The sequence below is a fragment of the Saccoglossus kowalevskii genome, chromosome 2 (genome assembly GCF_978046115.1).
Source record: "Saccoglossus kowalevskii chromosome 2, keSacKowa6.1, whole genome shotgun sequence".
Lineage (NCBI taxonomy): Eukaryota > Metazoa > Hemichordata > Enteropneusta > Harrimaniidae > Saccoglossus > Saccoglossus kowalevskii.
Genome location: NC_140642.1, coordinates 17,669,382 through 17,690,302, shown reverse-complemented (window position 1 = coordinate 17,690,302; position 20,921 = coordinate 17,669,382). Strand labels below are relative to the sequence as shown.

General features: G+C 35.0%; 2 protein-coding genes and 1 non-coding gene across 3 annotated transcripts; all 3 read right to left on the bottom strand.

Moving 5' to 3' along the window:
- Positions 1-410: 410 nt before the first annotated feature.
- Positions 411-529, bottom strand: LOC144361678 (U5 spliceosomal RNA). The gene has a single exon (XR_013422426.2). It is a non-coding gene; the product is annotated as a U5 spliceosomal RNA (small nuclear RNA).
- An 826-nt stretch (positions 530-1,355) lies between these two features.
- LOC100367002 (uncharacterized) lies at positions 1,356-5,177 on the bottom strand. The gene is made up of 4 exons (XM_078013514.2): positions 4,054-5,177; positions 2,680-2,751; positions 2,341-2,430; positions 1,356-1,729 (listed from the first exon to the last, which is right to left on the bottom strand). Exons 1-4 carry the CDS (start codon positions 5,149-5,151, stop codon positions 1,679-1,681), a joined length of 1,311 nt encoding a protein of 436 aa, XP_077869640.1. The 5' UTR covers positions 5,152-5,177; the 3' UTR covers positions 1,356-1,678.
- Positions 5,178-13,868: 8,691 nt separating this feature from the next.
- Positions 13,869-16,929, bottom strand: LOC144341998 (uncharacterized). Its single transcript, XM_078005446.2, has 4 exons — positions 15,838-16,929; positions 14,906-14,977; positions 14,153-14,242; positions 13,869-13,919 (listed from the first exon to the last, which is right to left on the bottom strand). The coding sequence occupies exons 1-4, from the start codon at positions 16,927-16,929 to the stop codon at positions 13,869-13,871; spliced, it is 1,305 nt and encodes a 434-aa protein (XP_077861572.2).
- Between the last annotated feature and the right edge of the window lie 3,992 nt (positions 16,930-20,921).

Sequence of the window (20,921 nt, the reverse complement as noted above, 5' to 3'; positions counted from 1 at the left end):
AATTTATTTCTTGAATATCAGTCATCAAATTGTCAGAATAGATGAAGAGAATATTCTTTGTAATAGTTATAAAGACATCATTTCTATAAATCACAGTCAAAGTTCCAAATTTGACTTTGTGAATACATGGGAATTATCTTTATCTACATGTTTGGGGTCTTCACTACCGGTCCCTCATATACACATATTCTATGCGAGTCCCATCGGCTTCCCCTGTATCGTGACCTCACGGGCGGACACGGATATATTAGAAAACCATTAGTAATCTGTTATAAATGTGAGATGAACAATAAAATACTGACAAATACTGAGTACCCGTGACATATAAAGTTCACATTTGTTAACTATTTCCGTAGCGCATACCTCGATATCCGCTTTGCTTCGCTAGTTTCTATTATTATTTAGAATATTACCCCGCAGTTAAGCGGAGTTATCAAAAATTGGTTATAGACTCATTAGTTATTCCTCTGCACGGAAATCTTTAGTAAAAGGCGAAAGATTTATACGGTCTGCAGAAAAACCAGAGTAATCTACGATACGTTACTAAATAGATATTATACGTCGATCACCAAACATTTGAATGCGGTGAGGGGAAGCAAGATGGCGATAGCCAACTATTACTTATAACCGAATAGTCCTTTGAAACTTAAACTGGTACATACATTGTTTTGCAGTGCAGTGCATGAATCATTGATTTACACTTGGATGCAAAAATATATGTCCTGACAGAAATCTGATCAATTTAGCAACGCTCACGTTTGTACGACTGCCAAAATCACACTACATTTACATATGAATAGGTTAGAATGCGCATGCGTATAGATACTTAGGGTGTCAAAGGATTTAGGGAGAACACCTATGATGAGAAAAACAAAAAAATACACAAGTCAATAATGTAAAAGAATATGAAAAACACAGTAAAGGCAATCTCGGTAGTTTGCGACGAGTGTGAAACTATGATTTTCAAAAAAAATATGTCTTTTTCAGCAAACATTTCTGACGGAATCAGTAACTTGAACAAGAGGTCTCTCAGACCGAGGAAACAGGATTTGGAGAAAAAAAAACGTTTAACACATATTTAATGTCATGAAAATGTCACTCGTCTACAAATAGGTGAATAACGCAGTATGTCACATTTCTTCACAAATGTGGAGGTGGTACAAAAAAAAAACTGTTGTTCCATGTCACGTGGCTCAAACGACATTAGTGACGACGATCTAGAGTGGTTACCGGTGTCGATATACACCTGCTATTCATCGTTTTACAGCACAACAATAGTGGTAAAACGTTTGATGAAATAATGAATGAAGCCGAGGAAATGACATTTCGATGCGCATCAATAAGTAATTTCCGAATTGTTCTAAATATTTGAAATATTTATTCACGGTATCACGCGAACCCAATGAAAATGAGATACATTATATTTGTTGTTGAAATAAAACATACTAAATACTGTAGCAAATACTACATCTCCTGGGACTTAACACGTGAAGTCTTAGAGTACGTAAACAATAGAGTTATGATATAAAAATGATGAAAATAACATTCTCGCTAAATACTAATAGTTAGCGGTCGTTTCGATCATGTTATTCAGTAGTTCTTCGTACATATAGTTATGGTATAAAAAAACATACATGGATACATATGATGATGACGTATATTAACAATGAATCGATTTCTATATTGTCTGTGCTACCAATGCGAAGTACGTTACCAGCACTCCAATTACCTGAAATAGAGGACGTAACGTTTTAGTGCATATTATTATTTCTGTTCAAGTTAAAACACTTCAAAACCACTTTTCATCTCAAATACAATCACGAGCAATTTGTCAACTATGTGTAATCACGTGAAAGTGTCGTGCATAAATTAGCAATAATCAGTGCACGTGCATAAATCGCAAGCACCATGAATTATAATGCGACATGTAACTACGTGTATTTGTTACACTGCGTTTGGTCACATGAATAGTGTTTAGTTTAATGCGGGAGGGTCATCACCTGTGCACGCGCGGGAATTGAGTCACAAGCGACGATAACAACACACGCTAAAAACGCAAAGGCTCGTGGGTAGACGCTTGTTTGTAAACAATGACATACTGTGGCCATCTGACGCATGCGCAGATGACGACTCCCCCGCTTTACGCCACTCAGCGGAGCATTTCTGTGGTATTGCTGCCAACTACCCCAGTATGCGCGCTGTGACCAGTAGCGTTAATTACGTTCTTAATTACTGAAAACTGCATTTCAAATACATATAACTGAGTGTACGTTTTTTTTAAACACAAACAATGATGTGTTCAAGTTCTGCAATGTTACCATTCAAGTGAAGCTGTCTTACCGTGAGAATAAACTCCTTGGTTAAAGGAATTAGATTACAGATTGTGATAGCAATCGGTGTGCCGTTCATTTTGGCCATAAACATACAGACCTGGGAAAGAACAAAAATGGGTACAAAATAATAGTGCTTATTCACTGATGATAACTTTCAGGTGCATATGAACGCGTCACATTTAATAAACGAAGGAGTAAAAGGTATGAACTATTTTATAATATTCATATAGATCCTCCTTCCCTATAAATATTGCACGAATTACGGTTGCATCTTTGTATATAACGATAAATTGCGAGAACAGTCTACTTATTATTTTTTTTTAGCAAAACCCACTAAAAGACTTACCTCTAGTATTCTGTGGTTTTCCGTACCAGGTGATATCGATATATCGTGTAGATTGTGAACTGCCGCATGTGCCTACAAGGTGAATATGAACACTGAGATGAGAAACCAGTCAGTCGCATTTCGAGCTTTTGCTGAATATTGGTTAATTTTCAAACGTAGTGAGGGACATTTTGAGTTTTAGGGATTGCAGTAAATCTGTACAACGTTATCGCATGTTACCAGGTTGCCTAGGTTGTCTGGAATTGGCCAACTAACGTTCAACGCTTCGGTTATCATGCTGCTGTAATAATTAATATGACACGATCGGTCGCATCTAGCATTTTTTAATTGATTGGGAATTTGCGACACTGGTTGCCCAAATTAGGTAAACCATAGCAACCCCAGGATTGCGACCCATAACTGCTCCCACTCGTAACCATCGCGTAAATATGTTTCATAGTCCCCCAGGATAACAATTGTCATGTCACGTTCCGGATATGGCGCCCTCTGTACATGTAGTTGCGACTAATTTCCGAGTTCACCACAGGATTGATTGTACACGGCGTAGAAGGTCTGAAGTTAATCGAATATATATGATCACACGATATAAATTAAAGAAGGAAAAATGGCGAGTAAATATATATGGAAGATCTGAATGGAACTGGAAATGAACGTCTCATATTTAATTTTATTTTTATCACAATTTCCTTGTAAAAATGGTTTATCCGTGTTATTAAGTTGGAATTTTAAATCATTTTTCTGATAATTTGAAAATAAATATGTAATTGTTATTTTAATAAAATTGCAAGTCAATTATAAGCTAGGTCATTGTTAATATATTGAAGTAAATGTATGACAAAAAGAATATTTAGAATCAGAATTACGCTCCGTTAAATCTCACTTTAGAAATGCGAGCGTGACGTGCCGCTAATCGGACTAAACGTTTACTGGTTTGTCCACCCTCTCTGCTTAAAAAAAATGTTCAAAATATTGGTACCCTGAATGGCGTCGTCACAAACACTTTTTGTCACGTTTTAGAGGAGCAATGACATTGGCAGGTTTTCAATGAAACAATGCTATCTTCACGAAAGTCGACACTGGAACTCCAACAGTCCGAGAGTATTTCTGAAAGGTTATATTACAGAGAATTGTTTAAAACGTGTGGCGTTCGTCAGTGACGCCAATTTTGTATTTTTACATAAACAAAACTATACGATTCGATTACAAATTAATCAGAACTAACTCTTCGTTGACATTTGACCGTGATGTTAGAAACAAGTTCACATAACTTTAACGAACGATTTACGGTTTCCAGGGCAAAAACACATATATCAATACAGTTGTTTGACTGCTTGGTTTCACTTGGTATAAATATAAGCCGTGTACATTACTCACACTTTCATGGAGGACGGCGCCAAACCACGATACTATGCCGACACTGGTGCAGATTGCTAATAACCAGAAGACTATTAACGTCAGCATGAACGCTCCGAACGGATAACTGACGACAATAATCTCGTACAGTAGAAAGCATATCAGTGGCAGATTGAGACCTAGCTCTACTAATACGATAACGGAAAATATATGATCGGCGTGTCCCACAGAACGACAGAGATGTTGGTGTTCCCTGCGTATCATCTCCAGGCATTTTGTGATGGTTCCGTCCTTTTCCGTAGCTTTTGCTATAGTCTTGTTCAACTCTTTAAATTGTCTGGATAGCTGTAGACAGATTACAGTGAATAAAGAGATGGGGAAAATCCAGGCTGCAGTGTCAAATAAAAATGAAATGTTAATCAGTATTTGTACCACTACGTGGGAAGAAGTATCAAAAGGAGACATGAACATCGAGAGCGTTAGGTTTGGCAACGATTCGAAAGGTCCATAGGTGAAGACATACGAAGCGACAGTGTTTGTAGTGATGAAAACTAGGCTTATAACGGTAACGATTACAGTCGCTTTCTTCAACCAGTGTACATTGAGTTGCAAGTTGATGCGTTGACTAAATTCACTCTGGCAATGTTTTTCAAAGTGTTGAAAAAACGTTTGATATTTGTCCGTGAAGCACATATAAAAACAAATGGTGGCATTGCAAGCACACTGTAGTAACCATACACTGGCAATGATACAGGTAACGAATATCTCCGTGGGTATGTCAGTTTCCAGCCAAATCGCTGCCAACGATCTGACGAAGTTACCCCAAAGTAAAATTACCACCACTCCTCCATATATGATTTTCGCTATAGACGTCGCCGACATTGAGGTTGACTGCCGATAGAGTCCCAGAATGGCCATGAGTCGAAATATCGGTGTAAGAGATCTATAGAAGGGAATTTCGCAGAGTTCTCGTTTTTCCTTCGTATCATCTTCGATGTCCACAACCCATGCCTTGTTTCTCGTTGTACCATTAGCTCCAGTGTTATTTGAACTTACTGTTTGAATATGGCCTGGCTTCTGCGTGATTGTATTGTGCAGAAAGACCTCTTGGAGCGCCATGGTGTGTCGTTTGTTGTGTACCACTATGACGGTTGTTGACGAGGTTCTTCCTTCCCGCTATACAGCCCTGAAAATACATAAAATCTCTATAAGAACGGATCGTAATTTGAGACCACCACACTATGACTTGGTTAAATTGAATGCGTGACAATAGTCGTCACCATAGTAACACTGTTTATGTCGTTCTTAAAATTATCACCGCCGGGCGAATCTTACTCAAAACCTTGCCCCCCCACGCGAAATGTATCACTCGTAAACAGAAGTAAGCCAAGCTCAACTTTGTGAATGAATCAATATAAACGATTGTATATTCGGGTTTAATCTGTGGTCACGCAGTAGCACAAATAACAAATTGTACACTTGCAAACCTATGATGTGATGCGGTCACGTATATTTTGTGATGTTTGAGATATGTTATAAGATGACCTGAATATTTTAACTTGAGGCGGTGTGCGCGCTGTACCCACTCCATTCACTGTCTCTTGTACGTACGAACCAACGCTGAACGTTGACGGCATTTAAGTTCAATGCTTTTATTTGTGGTCGGGCTGTCAGCAGGTCGTATAACATGATGTATTGTATGGAAAGTTCTAATGTTGCATTCTTGCCATTGTAAACGTGCCAGATATGTTGATTCATTAAGGCAACTCGCCCACCACGTTTCAAATGAAATTAAGCGTATAATAAATTTTGCTCCAGGTTGAATTCCCAAAGTGAATTCCTTGGGAAACGCAATGTGTTTTTAACATACGTTCAAAGTTGAAAGTCAGGATTAATTCTGTATATTCACATGTAAATTTATTTAATTAAATAAATGCAATTGAATTATGACTGAACTAATTTTAAAAACAAAATATTACTTTACGAAATAAAACAAATGTGAGAGAATATAACGAAAATGTGGTTAAATGTACATTTCCAACGTTGTAGCCATTGTGTTATATATTGAAAAGTCACGCAAAAAATTGAAAATCGATTACTCCATCCATCTTTAATAATTTTTTTTAAATGTCTGATTTATGTCGCAGCTCACTTAATTTAAAATCATAAAACAACTTATGACGAATAATCCTAAAATGGTTAATAGGGTAATTGGTACTTACTTTTCGTCTGTTAGTACCATTGGTTTTATACCAAACCACCTAGGCAATTCGCAGATTGGACTGAATGTCGTGAACGAGTTCGATAATTACGAGTAACACAACCCGGTCACCATCAAATTGCCGCGTGCAGCGAACGTGACTTCGGTTGCTGTAATGACATTAGCGATGTTAAATATAATTGTACCACGTGACCACATTTGGTGAATGTAATTATCCGCATAAAATATCTAAAAGCAATATGACGTGGAAACGTCAATGAATAAAGATATATTATAATCCGAACTATTTGTTTCAGCTGCGGAAGCCATTCGGAGATTTTTTGCCAAGTCATTGTGCCGTAAGCACAGGTTGCTTCAAGTTACTGGCGAACATTGCCACTACGGCTACGTTTCAGGTTGGAGGGGCAGCGAGGAAACACATTCGAGGGATAAATAATATTTATATAATTACAAAGGTAAATACAATAAAAAAGCCTGGGGAGAAAACGGCACAATTGCAAGACGACAATCTTCGCCCCAACCAGTCAAGGGTGTCGGACTTTGTCGTTTTGAAGTCGTATGCATCAGGCAAACACACTCTGTAAACGTCAATATTTGGAGTTTGATGTGTTGCCGCTGTTCTATTACTTTCGTTTACTTTTGCACAACTACAACCACGTCACATCTTGGTTGAGCGAAATAACTGAGATTGATTTAACGAGTGTGCATTGAGTAGCGATCATCAAAGGTCCCATACTAGGTGCTTTACGTTACGGGAAACCTTTGCATTCTGGCACTCGGTGTAAGATACCTTCTATAAACACACATCCATTGAGTCGAAGCATATATACAAGACAGAGTTCGATACGTCGAAATATCACCTGTACACAAAGAAGCTGCTCTCTGATTGGTTAGACTGTTATGTTGGGTTGGCTGGCCAATCAGATAGTCGCATTGATTCTGTATCTTAGGAGGAGCTTGAAGAGGAGGAGGGTACTCTTTTTAAAATAATTGAATAACGTTGTTGGCATTACGATTTGGACAACTCGTCTGACTTGCCAACTCATCAATTCACCTTTTTACCCCCCCCCCCTCCTGTGACGGTCGTAAGAGTGTCAACAACAACATATGTGAACTTTACAGACCGAATATAAAGAGGTTTAGTTGCCCAAATCGTGACTGATTCACAGTTTCACAAACGTGTACTAATGACAAGAATGATCAAAAAATACTCCAAAGAAAATATAATCTCTGTAAAAACTACACATACACCATGAAAACATTGTTTATGAATCGATTTGGGAAACGGGCCATCATCAAATATCCCCAACAGACCTCACATCTAAGATAATTATCTCGTCAAATCTCGTCAACTACTGTCATATTATCCCCCCGGGATGCGGATCCCTTTGTTGTCTCTCTGTATCCATGACTACCACTACATTAAATAAAGTTGTATTTGGGTCACATGCTACTCAGCGTCCATGTACTTTCTCTCCGATGAAATTGCTCTATAAATATATTATGAAGCAAACCGCCAATTAAGTCCATTAAAATCGACAAAAACTGTCATTACTGTTGAATATATATGCTTTATAAGTAAAACAATCAAACGCATTTGATCGGATAATTGAATTTTTCCCCAATAAATGAGATGAACAAAATGATATAAAGATGAAATGGAAGAACTGTCATGTTGTTAATACAATATAATGTCGCCAATCGGACTCTTAAATACTTCCGTATGTTTAACGAATATTACTGGTATTATTATTTACAGTAATGCCATAAGTTACAGCGTGTTGTAATTTGTGCGTTATTGCACTGGGCTTTCTCTAATAATAATAAAAAAAAACATGGCTTCCCAGGATTTTACCGTACCTCGCACAAAGATGTTCGCTAAATCTGTTCTAAACGTTTTGGATTTTGGCATTCCAATGATGTCTTCCTTGTAGGAAAAGATGTATACTAATACTTAGGCAGTACGCGGTCGCATCAATTCCGCTGCGCGTCGGTCGATACTCCCGCTGTACTGTCTTCGTGGATTACTTTGCAGTATCCTCGTACATGCAATAACCTCATATTGATATACTGTATACACAATGAGTTATGATTTATTAGTAAATTAAATAGATTCTTTTGCATCACATAGTTAATTTTAAATTTAATACGCAAATACATACGTGATTGGTATTAATAGTATGTACCAGTAATTGTTAATGTTACGTGTTCGTAGCCAAAACCTTTTTATATATACTCCTTCATTATAGTAGCACGCAATGCCTTTAATACACGGAGTGTCTTCTATAATTTCGATTTGCACGTCAACACGGACTTGAATTGTATGATTTCCACTTATCAATGTGTCTGTCTCCGTAGATCAGCTATTCAATTTTGTTAACGTTAGCCTTCCCGATCAAAGGGACACATCTTAACCTAATGGAAACGTTCTACATGTTAGTTGTACAATACACTTTTATTTGAAAACGCAATTAAGGAAATGTTTACATTAGAACAACCTGAAAAACCTTATAAAAGCATTTATTTTCCCTTTGCAAGAAGGGAATACTGAACTGTTGTTTTAACCTCGTGTGATTGAAGAAGTCGGAAATAGCTTCCCGCAATATATTGTTCATTGTATTTAATAACTCTAGTGCGAAAACACATAGCCAGCTGTCAGCAGCAGCAATGTCAAATTATCGAGGAAATCTATCTTATGTCTCACGCCTGATATTATTACTGTAATCAATGACAGGATGTAATTATTCTGTCAATTTCAACGTATACTAATTGGACAGCCATATTATAAATTAGTAGTATAATATTGGCTTCTAAACGCGATTAAATAACTGATTAGAAGAGGGTGCAATTTTAATAACACACATGTCATATACTAGTATTCTGCAGAAGTGTCACGTGATACCCGGAGTGATGCCAAACTGCAGCGCGTTTTGTAGTTCCGTTAAAGGTTTCATATAAACAAATAGACCATGAGCGTACCACGTGGTCCTAATATTTAACGAGGTTTGTTTTCGTTTAATTTCCCGTCGAAAATCAGTGTGTGATGCCTCATTTCAGTTACATATGTTGCGGTGGCACTTTTAAAGTGACCGATAGCTTGAGATAACTGACTTATTTGTAGAACAATTCAGTTCAATTGTCACTAGAATATATACGCTTCTCAACAAAATATAACTTAAAAAGTATCAAAATAAATCTTGAGCAAATAGTGCGCAATGAATAATAATAACTTCTCGGCATTTAACTGATAAATTGACATTTTTATTATTAAAGTTTTTTCTTTTTAATTCACTGAATACATAATATATATGTGACACATATAGACTTTGTGTGTTTGTTAGACGCGTAGCAACTCTAAAAGGTTGGCGTGAGATTCAAATTTATTAAATTTACTACAGTGCACAATAGAAAGAAGTAAACAAAAAAAATATCGATTTCAGTAAGACGCACTATAGCGTTTAAATTAATGATCACTAGTGTATTATCACGACCGTTTTGCTAATAATGTACATTTACTAATATTGGGTCTTGTGATCGATAACAATCGCATATGCCAACCTAGTATCATTGTTTCACACGCTGGAATACTTCAATTTACATTTCAGCTGAATGAATCAAACCGCGTGGATGCAATTCGATAACGATTCTTCTAAAATAACCCTATTAAAACCATGAATCATTCAAGTTCGTGTCAAAGTCGCCTTCGTAACGATGAAGTGGAGCTTTGTCAAAAGAAAATATCTTTTATTATATTTTCTTATCTCATTTTTAATATTTCCATGCATTGTATTCTATGAATTCTTGTTAATGTTTTACCGTGACAGCGAATTAAAGCCATAAAATCTAACACAAGACATGTTTTCCGGCCCAATGTCAAATATGTTGTTTGTTTGTTTGTTATTACTTCCGAACTCACAGAAAGCAATGTTTTACGATACAAAATATATACACATGTAAAATTGAGTTTTTGTGTAGGTTGTCATAGTAATAGATGAATTATACACAGTATACGTTGGATAATGTTGCAATAGTTACAGTAGTTGTGTACATGGACGCGTGGTTGATTTGCATGAAAAACGTTGATTTTTTTTTTCTTTGAAGAGCGGCGTTCGTCGCGCCACGTTCTGTTCGGTATGGGACTCATAGCGACATACACAACGCCTGTAAAACACTTTGCTGCGCGACGACTACCGCCCTATAAAAACAAATAAGTTTAAAAATGGTTGGTTGCTCTATATTTTCAATATACTTCATATACCAAGAATAATATTCGTCATAACATAATGTAATGATGCACTGATTTCTCTATCAGTTTTTTGTGCAAAATTAATTTTGATTTGACATTTTTGAGGATATTTTGAAATGCAAGATCACAATCTAGTATGAGTATTGTAACAGACTCATATTTTGAACTGTTGAGGGGTAGTGGTGATACAATCAGGATATTTATTCGTGGAGACACCAACTGCATTGCGCGTCTTGTCTTGTAGGGAATAACTCGCTAGCTTCTGTGAAGGCACCGTCAGCCGCACCGATTTCAGCTGATTTCGGACCGTTTGATTCTAACACCATGTAACAGACTTATATTTTAAACTGTTGAGGGTAGTGGTGATACAATCAGGATATTTATTCGTGGAGACATCAGATACAGTGATAATACAGTGAAGTGTAAACTTGGTTTCCAGGCGATGGCTTTACAGCCACGCCTAGAGACAGACCTCCCGTATAACCTCCGCTCCCGTATAACCTCCGCTCCCTCTTTCTCATCAGTCCCCCTTTTTATAAGTGAAACCACGTGATATCGTGACGTCACTACGACGCCTAGCACAAGTCAACGTGATTGGTTAGAACTTACTAACATGCCAAATAAGGAGTGCTAGACAGTCATGGTGACGTTTGACACGGCGTGTATAAAAGTGTTAATATGGTTTAGGCTTTAAACAATACATTAGATATTACATATAGGTGTAGGAATGTGAACATTAAAGTAATAAGCATGGGAAAGTTAACACGTATTGACATAGACAATTGAATGCAATTGTCATGTCATACGTGTATGCGGGTACCACATCAGATTGGTGACAGTATGTTAGTATTATAGTAAATACTATTAGCGAAACATGAAAACAAATGCTAGATGGCATACTAAAATTAAATACATAAAGTTTTTTTTCATGAAACTTTTTGTAATCATTTCAACTGACACACAGCTGTAGGTAATTTAAATAAAAAAAAGACCCAAAGTCGTTGAAACAGTTCAAGTTTTAAAATGCCAGGAAAATCCTTTTTTTCCTAAGCCTAAGTCTTCACTTCCCCCACCACCATCTTATAATACCATGTTTTAGTGTGTCAACTCTCACAAATATTACATTTTAGCCTAAAAACGTTCCACAGTTCCACATTAAGCCGGGTCGAACACACTGATACCATGTAATATTGGCAACGTTCAACCAGAGTAATCGCTGAATTTGTGTTAGACCGCCATTAATAATTCGATCGGTATTCGTTGCGTTTGAAATTTATGGCTAGCTCACTTTATTTCTAAATTGAATTGGGTCATTCCTAAAGTGGCACTTGGGAGCCGTCACTTAACAAAATGGGCTACCTGGACTCCGAACAATAGGTAAGTATTTCTAATGAACTTCGTGTACAATGTATAGTTTGTGTACAGTCACCTTTGTAGACATAACTCAGAGGTAAAAGTTAAATTTAATTTTAAGAATTAATCTATAAAAAAATGCGTGGGAACGTGTGTGCAGCGTTCAAGCACACCTACCCATTGTTGTTCACAATTTCGAAGGTTCCATAAATATCCCTTGACAATTGGCGTTATACTTAAGAACTAAACATGCGACAAAACCATTGAAGTATACATTTCAACACTATCTTGGATTAAAAGAAAGATGGCAACCTTACAACTTGTGTATATATATAGTTAAATAGCATATTAAAAAAACCAGATGGCTGAACAAACTTGTGATATGGTTGCACGGAGGGCGCAGTACAGTGCCACTATCGTGACACATCACTTTTAAAATTTTCTACCGACTCAATATAGCATGTTAACATAAAACGCGCTGACATTGTGTTTTAGAATGGTAATTTTGCAATAAATTCAATTGTCTATAGGTAATAGTATTACCTACTAACTCAATAAATTACTGTTTTGCGCGTTTTACTGCGTTGTTCATGTATTTCCTGTTTGAAGATTAAAATCAGGTCAAATGACGACGTCACATAGATACGCGCTGTGTTAAATTTAAATGCTAACCATAACACGAAAAGTAATGGCGGAGGAATTTCAAATGAAATGGACACCCGTTCCAAAAAGTATATAACGTATAACACCTTAACAAACGCCATAGCAACATCTGTACGTTGGCTGACATGAACGGAGAAACATAATGAATGATGACTAAATAATAGCAAGCATAGCTAGTAACACAATCAAAGGTTTTTCTGACAACGATTTACATTCCAGGTTGTTGCATTGGCATATTAATAGAGCCCTTAATGCGTATCTAACCACGAGGAAACTTTTTTTGTAAAACTATGACAAACGGGTTTTGCTGCATGTCTTAGAGTACATATATATTTATCCGACGGATTTGACCGTGAATTGTATTTTTCCTGTCCTGTTATTTTGTCTTGTGTTAGTAGATTATCAGTAAATAGTTGTTAGTGGTCTGTTTGATATTCTTAAACCTGAGAAATTCAGGGTATAGTTACTTGCTAGTAGTTGATGTTTAAAAATGTTGTTATAGATATGTTCTCAATTCATACGCAGATTGGGTTGCATTTCTTTTTCAGTTAAATACGTCCTCGATCGATTTTATTAATTATTTAGGTGTATTTTAAAAGTATATCAAAAAGTGTGCAAATTACAAACTGCTTCAAATACGTATTTATTTTATTATATTTATATACAACTATCAGACAAATAACTTATAACGAACATATACACAAAACGAACGAATTTATCTATACACTAATTTAAATATATTAAGAAATATAGTATATACATGTCTTTAAAATACAAATGTTGGCAAATTATGGAATGCACTTGTTTGTAATATTGTTTTTCTTACCATAAACTTATTTCTGGTAGAAAAATAAAAATACAAATAAAGTTCATATTTCATAAATAAAATAAACAATACTCTGATATTGGTTCATTTGTAAAGACCAATTTGTTGGTAAATATGGAGTAAAAGGTTTATAGATAATGCAAACATTCTGAAACTATTTCCAAAAAAATACCAGATATGTTTAGCGACATTTACATTTTATTGGATAATCTGTGATGTTATAAGTAACATTAATAACATTTTAAATACTTTCAATAAACACCAAATGTATTGAACCATATATTAAAGAACGAACATGAAATCAATACTCCTTCTTTAAACCTATGTCACGAGGTCTATATAGTTCGGCCATTCATTTGACTATGTATGATAATATGCTTGACGATCTGGTGCTGAAATTACCCTTAAGACTATTAGTGTGATTTTCTATTTTGTTTATTGACATTGTGGACACAGATAAGCCGGGTTACATATGTCTGTACCAAGGAATATTAACAAATCGCACACAATGCTTAGTAAATGGACTCCTATATGGTCTGTGCTACCAATGCAAAGTACGTCACCAAAACTCCGATTACCTAAAATAGAAAACAATCAAAGAAGCCTTCAAAAGTGTAACCGTATTCTTCCATTTTTCCAATGCAATCATTGGCAAGTATAATTTTGTTGATCATGCAGAATAGACCGCAATTATAACACAACAGTGCATTTGTACCAAACGCTGTGCGTATTTATAATTGATCGTTTTTCGTTATGTCGATACAACTATAATTCTTTGATAAGTTAATGATTCAAGAATATAATACTTTACCGTCAGAATAAATTCTTTAGTCAAAGGAATTAAATTCCATATTGTGATAGCAATCGGCGTGCCATTCATTTTTGCCATAAACGTATACACCTGGCAATTTTAAAATAAGAGTGGTTGATAAGTTGATATTATTTCAAGCAGTAAATTCAAATAGTGATCATTAGACACATTCTGACACGTGAAACAACAGTTTTAACCGTAACCTGGTTGATTTTTTATCCCATCCCACTAAGCATGTACATACGTCCAGTCTGTGGATATTGTTCACTGAGTCTCGCACGTATATTTTCTTTGTTTTGAAATATATATAGTTTCAAACCTCAATGATTAAAAATCTGCCTTATTTGTTTGAGCAAGTAGTTTTAATATTTTTTTTCAATAATTGGTGTACGTGCATAAATGTAAATGGCATCTTATCTGAATAAATCAATATGATTGTCTACACCAGGCACAACACTAAACAAGCTTTTGTTTTGGACTTTTACCTGGCTGGTTATGTAAACACATCCGCCAAATGTAGGATTTCATATTTAGTGTAATGCGACGAATATTCAGCAAAACAATTATTAAACTGACATTACTTAATAAATCTTCAATTGCGTCCACCGGAATTTATAGGGAAACGTTCTTATAGTTATCTAATCGTTTAATGTTTACATTCAATTTGTCAAAATTGTTTTATATCTTTACGAAATGGGACGGGGATAATCAACAGGCAAAACACACATAAGTGTCACCGACTACGCGCCTTACCTCTAATATTCTGTGGTTTTCTGTACCAGGTGATATCGCTATATCGTGTAAATTGTGATCTGCGGCGTGTGCCTACACGATGAAAGTAAAGACTGGGATGAGACAAGTATCAGATTATAATGATCGTTGTCATATTATTTCCTTTCATTTTGATTTTGTATTTTCTAGAATTTGATTTTCAAAAACAAAGTATTAAGCTTTGAACAAAGTATGAAACATTCTACAATGGATAAAATTGTTTGCGTGGAACCAGTTTGTATCGCGGGAATGGTTTGTAGAAACTGTAAATCAAACCACTACGCGACAAAATACTTTGTAGTAAATACTCGCACCACTTAGATACAGGAATCTGCTATAATTAGGGACGACGTCAAAAGATCGATGTCGGATAAAAAACTTATTTGCTTTAGTTTGGGGGTGGGGGTTTTGACCTCAAAAAGTATCCATTCTACAAAAACGATTTTATTTTTTAATGGAGTAAAACAAAATCTTGGAGTATTTGTAGTTCGTTTTTTTTTCTTTCCAATCACGGACAGGAATAACCGAAAAGAAAAAAAACACATCCAAGACAAGAAAATGGTTTGGCTCGAGTGTAAATATGTGCATCAAATGAGACGCATTTGTAAAGTCTTTTTACACCCACCCGACAACCAACTGCTATGCAATACTACTGTCCGATTATCGATTTGTATTTAATGGTGAATGTAGTCTGATGCCATGACCAATATTTATCAATTAAGTTTCAGTGGGGGTGGGGAGGGTATGGGCTTGGAAAAAACTAAATTAATTAAGTTTTTATCCGACATGGATCTTTTGACGTCGTCCCTTAATCATTCTGATTTCGTCGATAACTTTCAACAATACTCAATAATACAACATTGTTTTTCATATGTTGAAGATTCTCGATTTTACAGCGTTAAAAATATACTCACACTTTCATGGAGCATGGCACCAAACCACGATACTATCCCAACCATGGTACATGTGATGAGCAGCCAAAACACGATTATTATGTTTAAGAACAATCCAAACGGGTAACTGACCACAATCAGCTCGTAAAGTAGAAAACAGATCAGCGGCAGATTGGACCCTATATTCACTAACACCATTAACGAAAACAAATCATTTGCATGTTTCACAGACCTACTGAGATGCTGGTGTTCCCTACGTATGATCTCCAAGCACATTTCGATGTTACCGTCTTTTTGTGTAGCCTTAGAAATGATCGTCTTCAACTCTCTGAACTGTCTGGACAGCTGTAGACAGATTACGCAAAATAAGGAGATGGGGAAAATCCAGGCTGCCGATGTAAAGATAAACGTAATATGGATCATAACTTGTATTAATACATGGGACGAGGTATCAAAAGGCGCCATGAATATATTAAGTGTTACGTTTGGGGAAGCTTTGAAAGGTCCGTACGTGAAGATATAAGACGAAGTTACATTCACAACGCAGAATATCACACTTACAGTTAAAACTGACATAACCACTTTCTTCAGCCACTGCGCATCGAGTTGCATGCCTAGGTAATAGCTAAATCTACTCTGACAATTTTGTTCGAATTGTTGAAAAAACGTTTGATATTTGTTGGTGAAGCACAACTGGAAACACACGGAGGCATTGCAGGCACACTGAATTAAACCCGCACATGCTATTACACGTGTGATAAATATCTCCGTAGGTAGATCTGTTTCCACCCAAATCGCTGCCGTTGATCTGATGAAGTTACCCCAAATTAAAGTTACCACCACTCCCCCATATACTGTGCTCGCAAGAGACTTGGTCGACATCGAGGTCGACTGCCGATAGAGTCCACAAATGGCCATGACTCGGAACAGTGGTTTAAGTAACTTGTAGAATGAAATCTGACAGAGTTGAGGTATTTCATTTGCATCTTCTTCTATGTCCACAACCCATGCGTTGTGTTTGGACGTTCCATTGAATTCGCCATTATTGGAGCTGTTTGCCTGAGTATGACTTAGATGTGGTGTGACAGAATTGTTAGGTTTTTGGAACGACATGGTGTATCATTGGTTTTCGATGAAGCTAGAACGCTGTCCTGGAAAAAAAAACATAGAAAGTTTTCAAGTATTTTCAACATAAATAACGCCGTGAATATAGCTCATGTGTCACCGCCAATCAATTGATTATGATCATAACAAATATATTCGCGGATTGATAATTTATTTATTAATAATTTTGGTGAGTGCGCTAAATTATGTGCTTTACTATTGCCTGTGTTGGGGCCTTCTTTGATGCCATTAATGCGACTGAACAACGCCAGAATTCATGGAATGTCGACTTTAATTTGCAGCAATACAAAACAATACACTGTATATTGTGAATATGAATATGTAGCACAACGTTTCCACTTACAATATTGTAAAATTCTACTTTCTTTTCTTATAAAAAAACAAACTATTTTTGACAAGGAAATTCTAAAATATAAGAATAATTCGTATCGAATGTATTCCATAATAATTTCCATAATTACCAATCACACATGAATATTGAGTTAGAATTATATAGATGAAAATAGCTAAATGAAATTACAAAATATGTTGTGTGTTCATGGAATAATTACTGTAAATATACTATATTTTTATAAAAACAAAAGCATTTCACAATGGAAAATTTCATGAAATAAAAATGACAGTTACTTTAACGATATTTAGATATTACAGGTTGTATGAATATCCATGATCCAAATATAAATAACAACACAATTCTTAATGTTCCTAAAGCATCATAAGTCAGATGTATACAATGGAACGACTTGAAATACTATTTGTTCTTTGGTAAATTGGCGATTGAGTCGTGTTCACCAAGGTTGACAATAAGCATGTATGATCGATAAAACTGCATTTCACCTTTTGGGGCAAATAATTTGTATTATTTAGGTTGCATTATTTAGGTTAGACTTTAGGTTAATTCCAATGTTTATTACTTGTTTCATTACTTTTGAACAACAATTTTGTTTTTAGGCAAAAATCAATTCCATGTCCAATAGTAACAAAAATAGCCACATTTTATATGAACGTGACAAGTGTAAATTATTATATTCTGTTTATATTGGCCATTATCAAGCGTGGTTAAAAGGTGCATCACATTTATGTTTGAATTTATTTACATTTGTGGTTGATGAAATTTATGCTAGATGAAAAGAAGCAGGATTTTTAAAGTAAAGGAGTCATGGTTGAGTTTGAACGATGTGTTTGAATACGGGGAAACATTGTGTGCTGGTCGAGTCACACGTATATCTGTGCAATGCGAACGCGGTGTTTCATCATTGGAGAGCGCACGTTTTTATACTCTAATATCGAAAGATTACGTAAATTTGACAGAATTAAATCAACGTTTGAACGACTAGATATTCCTAGACTACCAATTACATCTATGTTGTAGTTACTGTGTTATATTTTGAATAAGAAAACATGGTACACTACTGTGTAATTGAACACAATATCGAAAATCAAACAATCCTAGCGCTTTTTGCGATTGTTCATAATTATTCATTATATTTTTCTGTTCAATACTCGACATGAAATTTGAAAAAGTAAAAATAACTATAATAAATAATACTATGAATGAGAACAGTGTTGGTTACTTACTTATCGTTTACAACGCCGAGTGGATTCGATGAGCGATGTTACTGCTGTTCCATCATATACAAATGGCTGCTAGCACGTATATGACAAGATACTGTCGGTGCCAATTGCGAATTCAATGCGCAGTCACCACACGTGAGCAGAACAATATCGTTGTGTTTGTATAATACTCCAATGCAATATGACGTACACGCTTTTATGAATAATTATGTAAAGATACAATCTATTATTATTTTAATTTTGACAGTTACATATTCAGGAGTAATATAAATACATACAGTCAAATGACACTTGGTAATATAAATACATTCAGTCAAATGACACTTGGCAATATAAATACATACAGCCAAATGACACTTGGCAATATAAATACATACAGTCAAATGACACTTGGCAATATAAATACATACAGTCAAATGACACTTGGTAATATAAATACATACAGTCAAATGACACTTGGTAATATAAATACATTCAGTCAAATGACACTTGGCAATATAAATACATTCAGTCAAATGACACTTGGCAATATAAATACATACAGTCAAATGACACTTGGTAATATAAATACATACAGTCAAATGACACTTGGCAATATAAATACAAACAGTCAAATGACACTTGGCAATATAAATACAAACAGTCAAATGACACTTGGTAATATAAATACATACAGTCAAATGACACTTGGTAATATAAATACATACAGTCAAATGACACTTGGTAATATAAATACATACAGTCAAATGACACTTGGTAATATAAATACATACAGTCAAATGACACTTGGCAATATAAATACAAACAGTCAAATGACACTTGGCAATATAAATACAAACAGTCAAATGACACTTGGTAATATAAATACATACAGTCAAATGACACTTGGTAATATAAATACATACAGTCAAATGACACTTGGTAATATAAATACATACAGTCAAATGACACTTGGCAATATAAATACAAACAGTCAAATGACACTTGGCAATATAAATACAAACAGTCAAATGACACTTGGTAATATAAATACATACAGTCAAATGACACTTGGTAATATAAATACAAACAGTCAAATGACACTTGGCAATATAAATACATACAGTCAAATGACACTTGGCAATATAAATACAAACAGTCAAATGACACTTGGTAATATAAATACATACAGTCAAATGACACTTGGTAATATAAATACATACAGTCAAATGACACTTGGCAATATAAATACATACAGTCAAATGACACTTGGCAATATAAATACAGTCAAATGACACTTGGTAATATAAATACATACAGTCAAATGACACTTGGTAATATAAATACATACAGTCAAATGACACTTGGCAATATAAATACATACAGTCAAATGACACTTGGCAATATAAATACAAACAGTCAAATGACACTTGGTAATATAAATACATACAGTCAAATGACACTTGGTAATATAAATACATACAGTCAAATGACACTTGGTAATATAAATACATACAGTCAAATGACACTTGGTAATATAAATACATTCAGTCAAATGACACTTGGCAATATAAATACATTCAGTCAAATGACACTTGGCAATATAAATACATACAGTCAAATGACACTTGGTAATATAAATACATACAGTCAAATGACACTTGGCAATATAAATACAAACAGTCAAATGACACTTGGCAATATAAATACAAACAGTCAAATGACACTTGGTAATATAAATACATACAGTCAAATGACACTTGGTAATATAAATACATACAGTCAAATGACACTTGGTAATATAAATACATACAGTCAAATGACACTTGGTAATATAAATACATACAGTCAAATGACACTTGGCAATATAAATACAAACAGTCAAATGACACTTGGCAATATAAATACAAACAGTCAAATGACACTTGGTAATATAAATACATACAGTCAAATGACACTTGGTAATATAAATACATACAGTCAAATGACACTTGGTAATATAAATACATACAGTCAAATGACACTTGGCAATATAAATACAAACAGTCAAATGACACTTGGCAATATAAATACAAACAGTCAAATGACACTTGGTAATATAAATACATACAGTCAAATGACACTTGGTAATATAAATACAAACAGTCAAATGACACTTGGCAATATAAATACATACAGTCAAATGACACTTGGCAATATAAATACAAACAGTCAAATGACACTTGGTAATATAAATACATACAGTCAAATGACACTTGGTAATATAAATACATACAGTCAAATGACACTTGGCAATATAAATACATACAGTCAAATGACACTTGGCAATATAAATACAGTCAAATGACACTTGGCAATATAAATACAAACAGTCAAATGACACTTGGTAATATAAATACATACAGTCAAATGACACTTGGTAATAT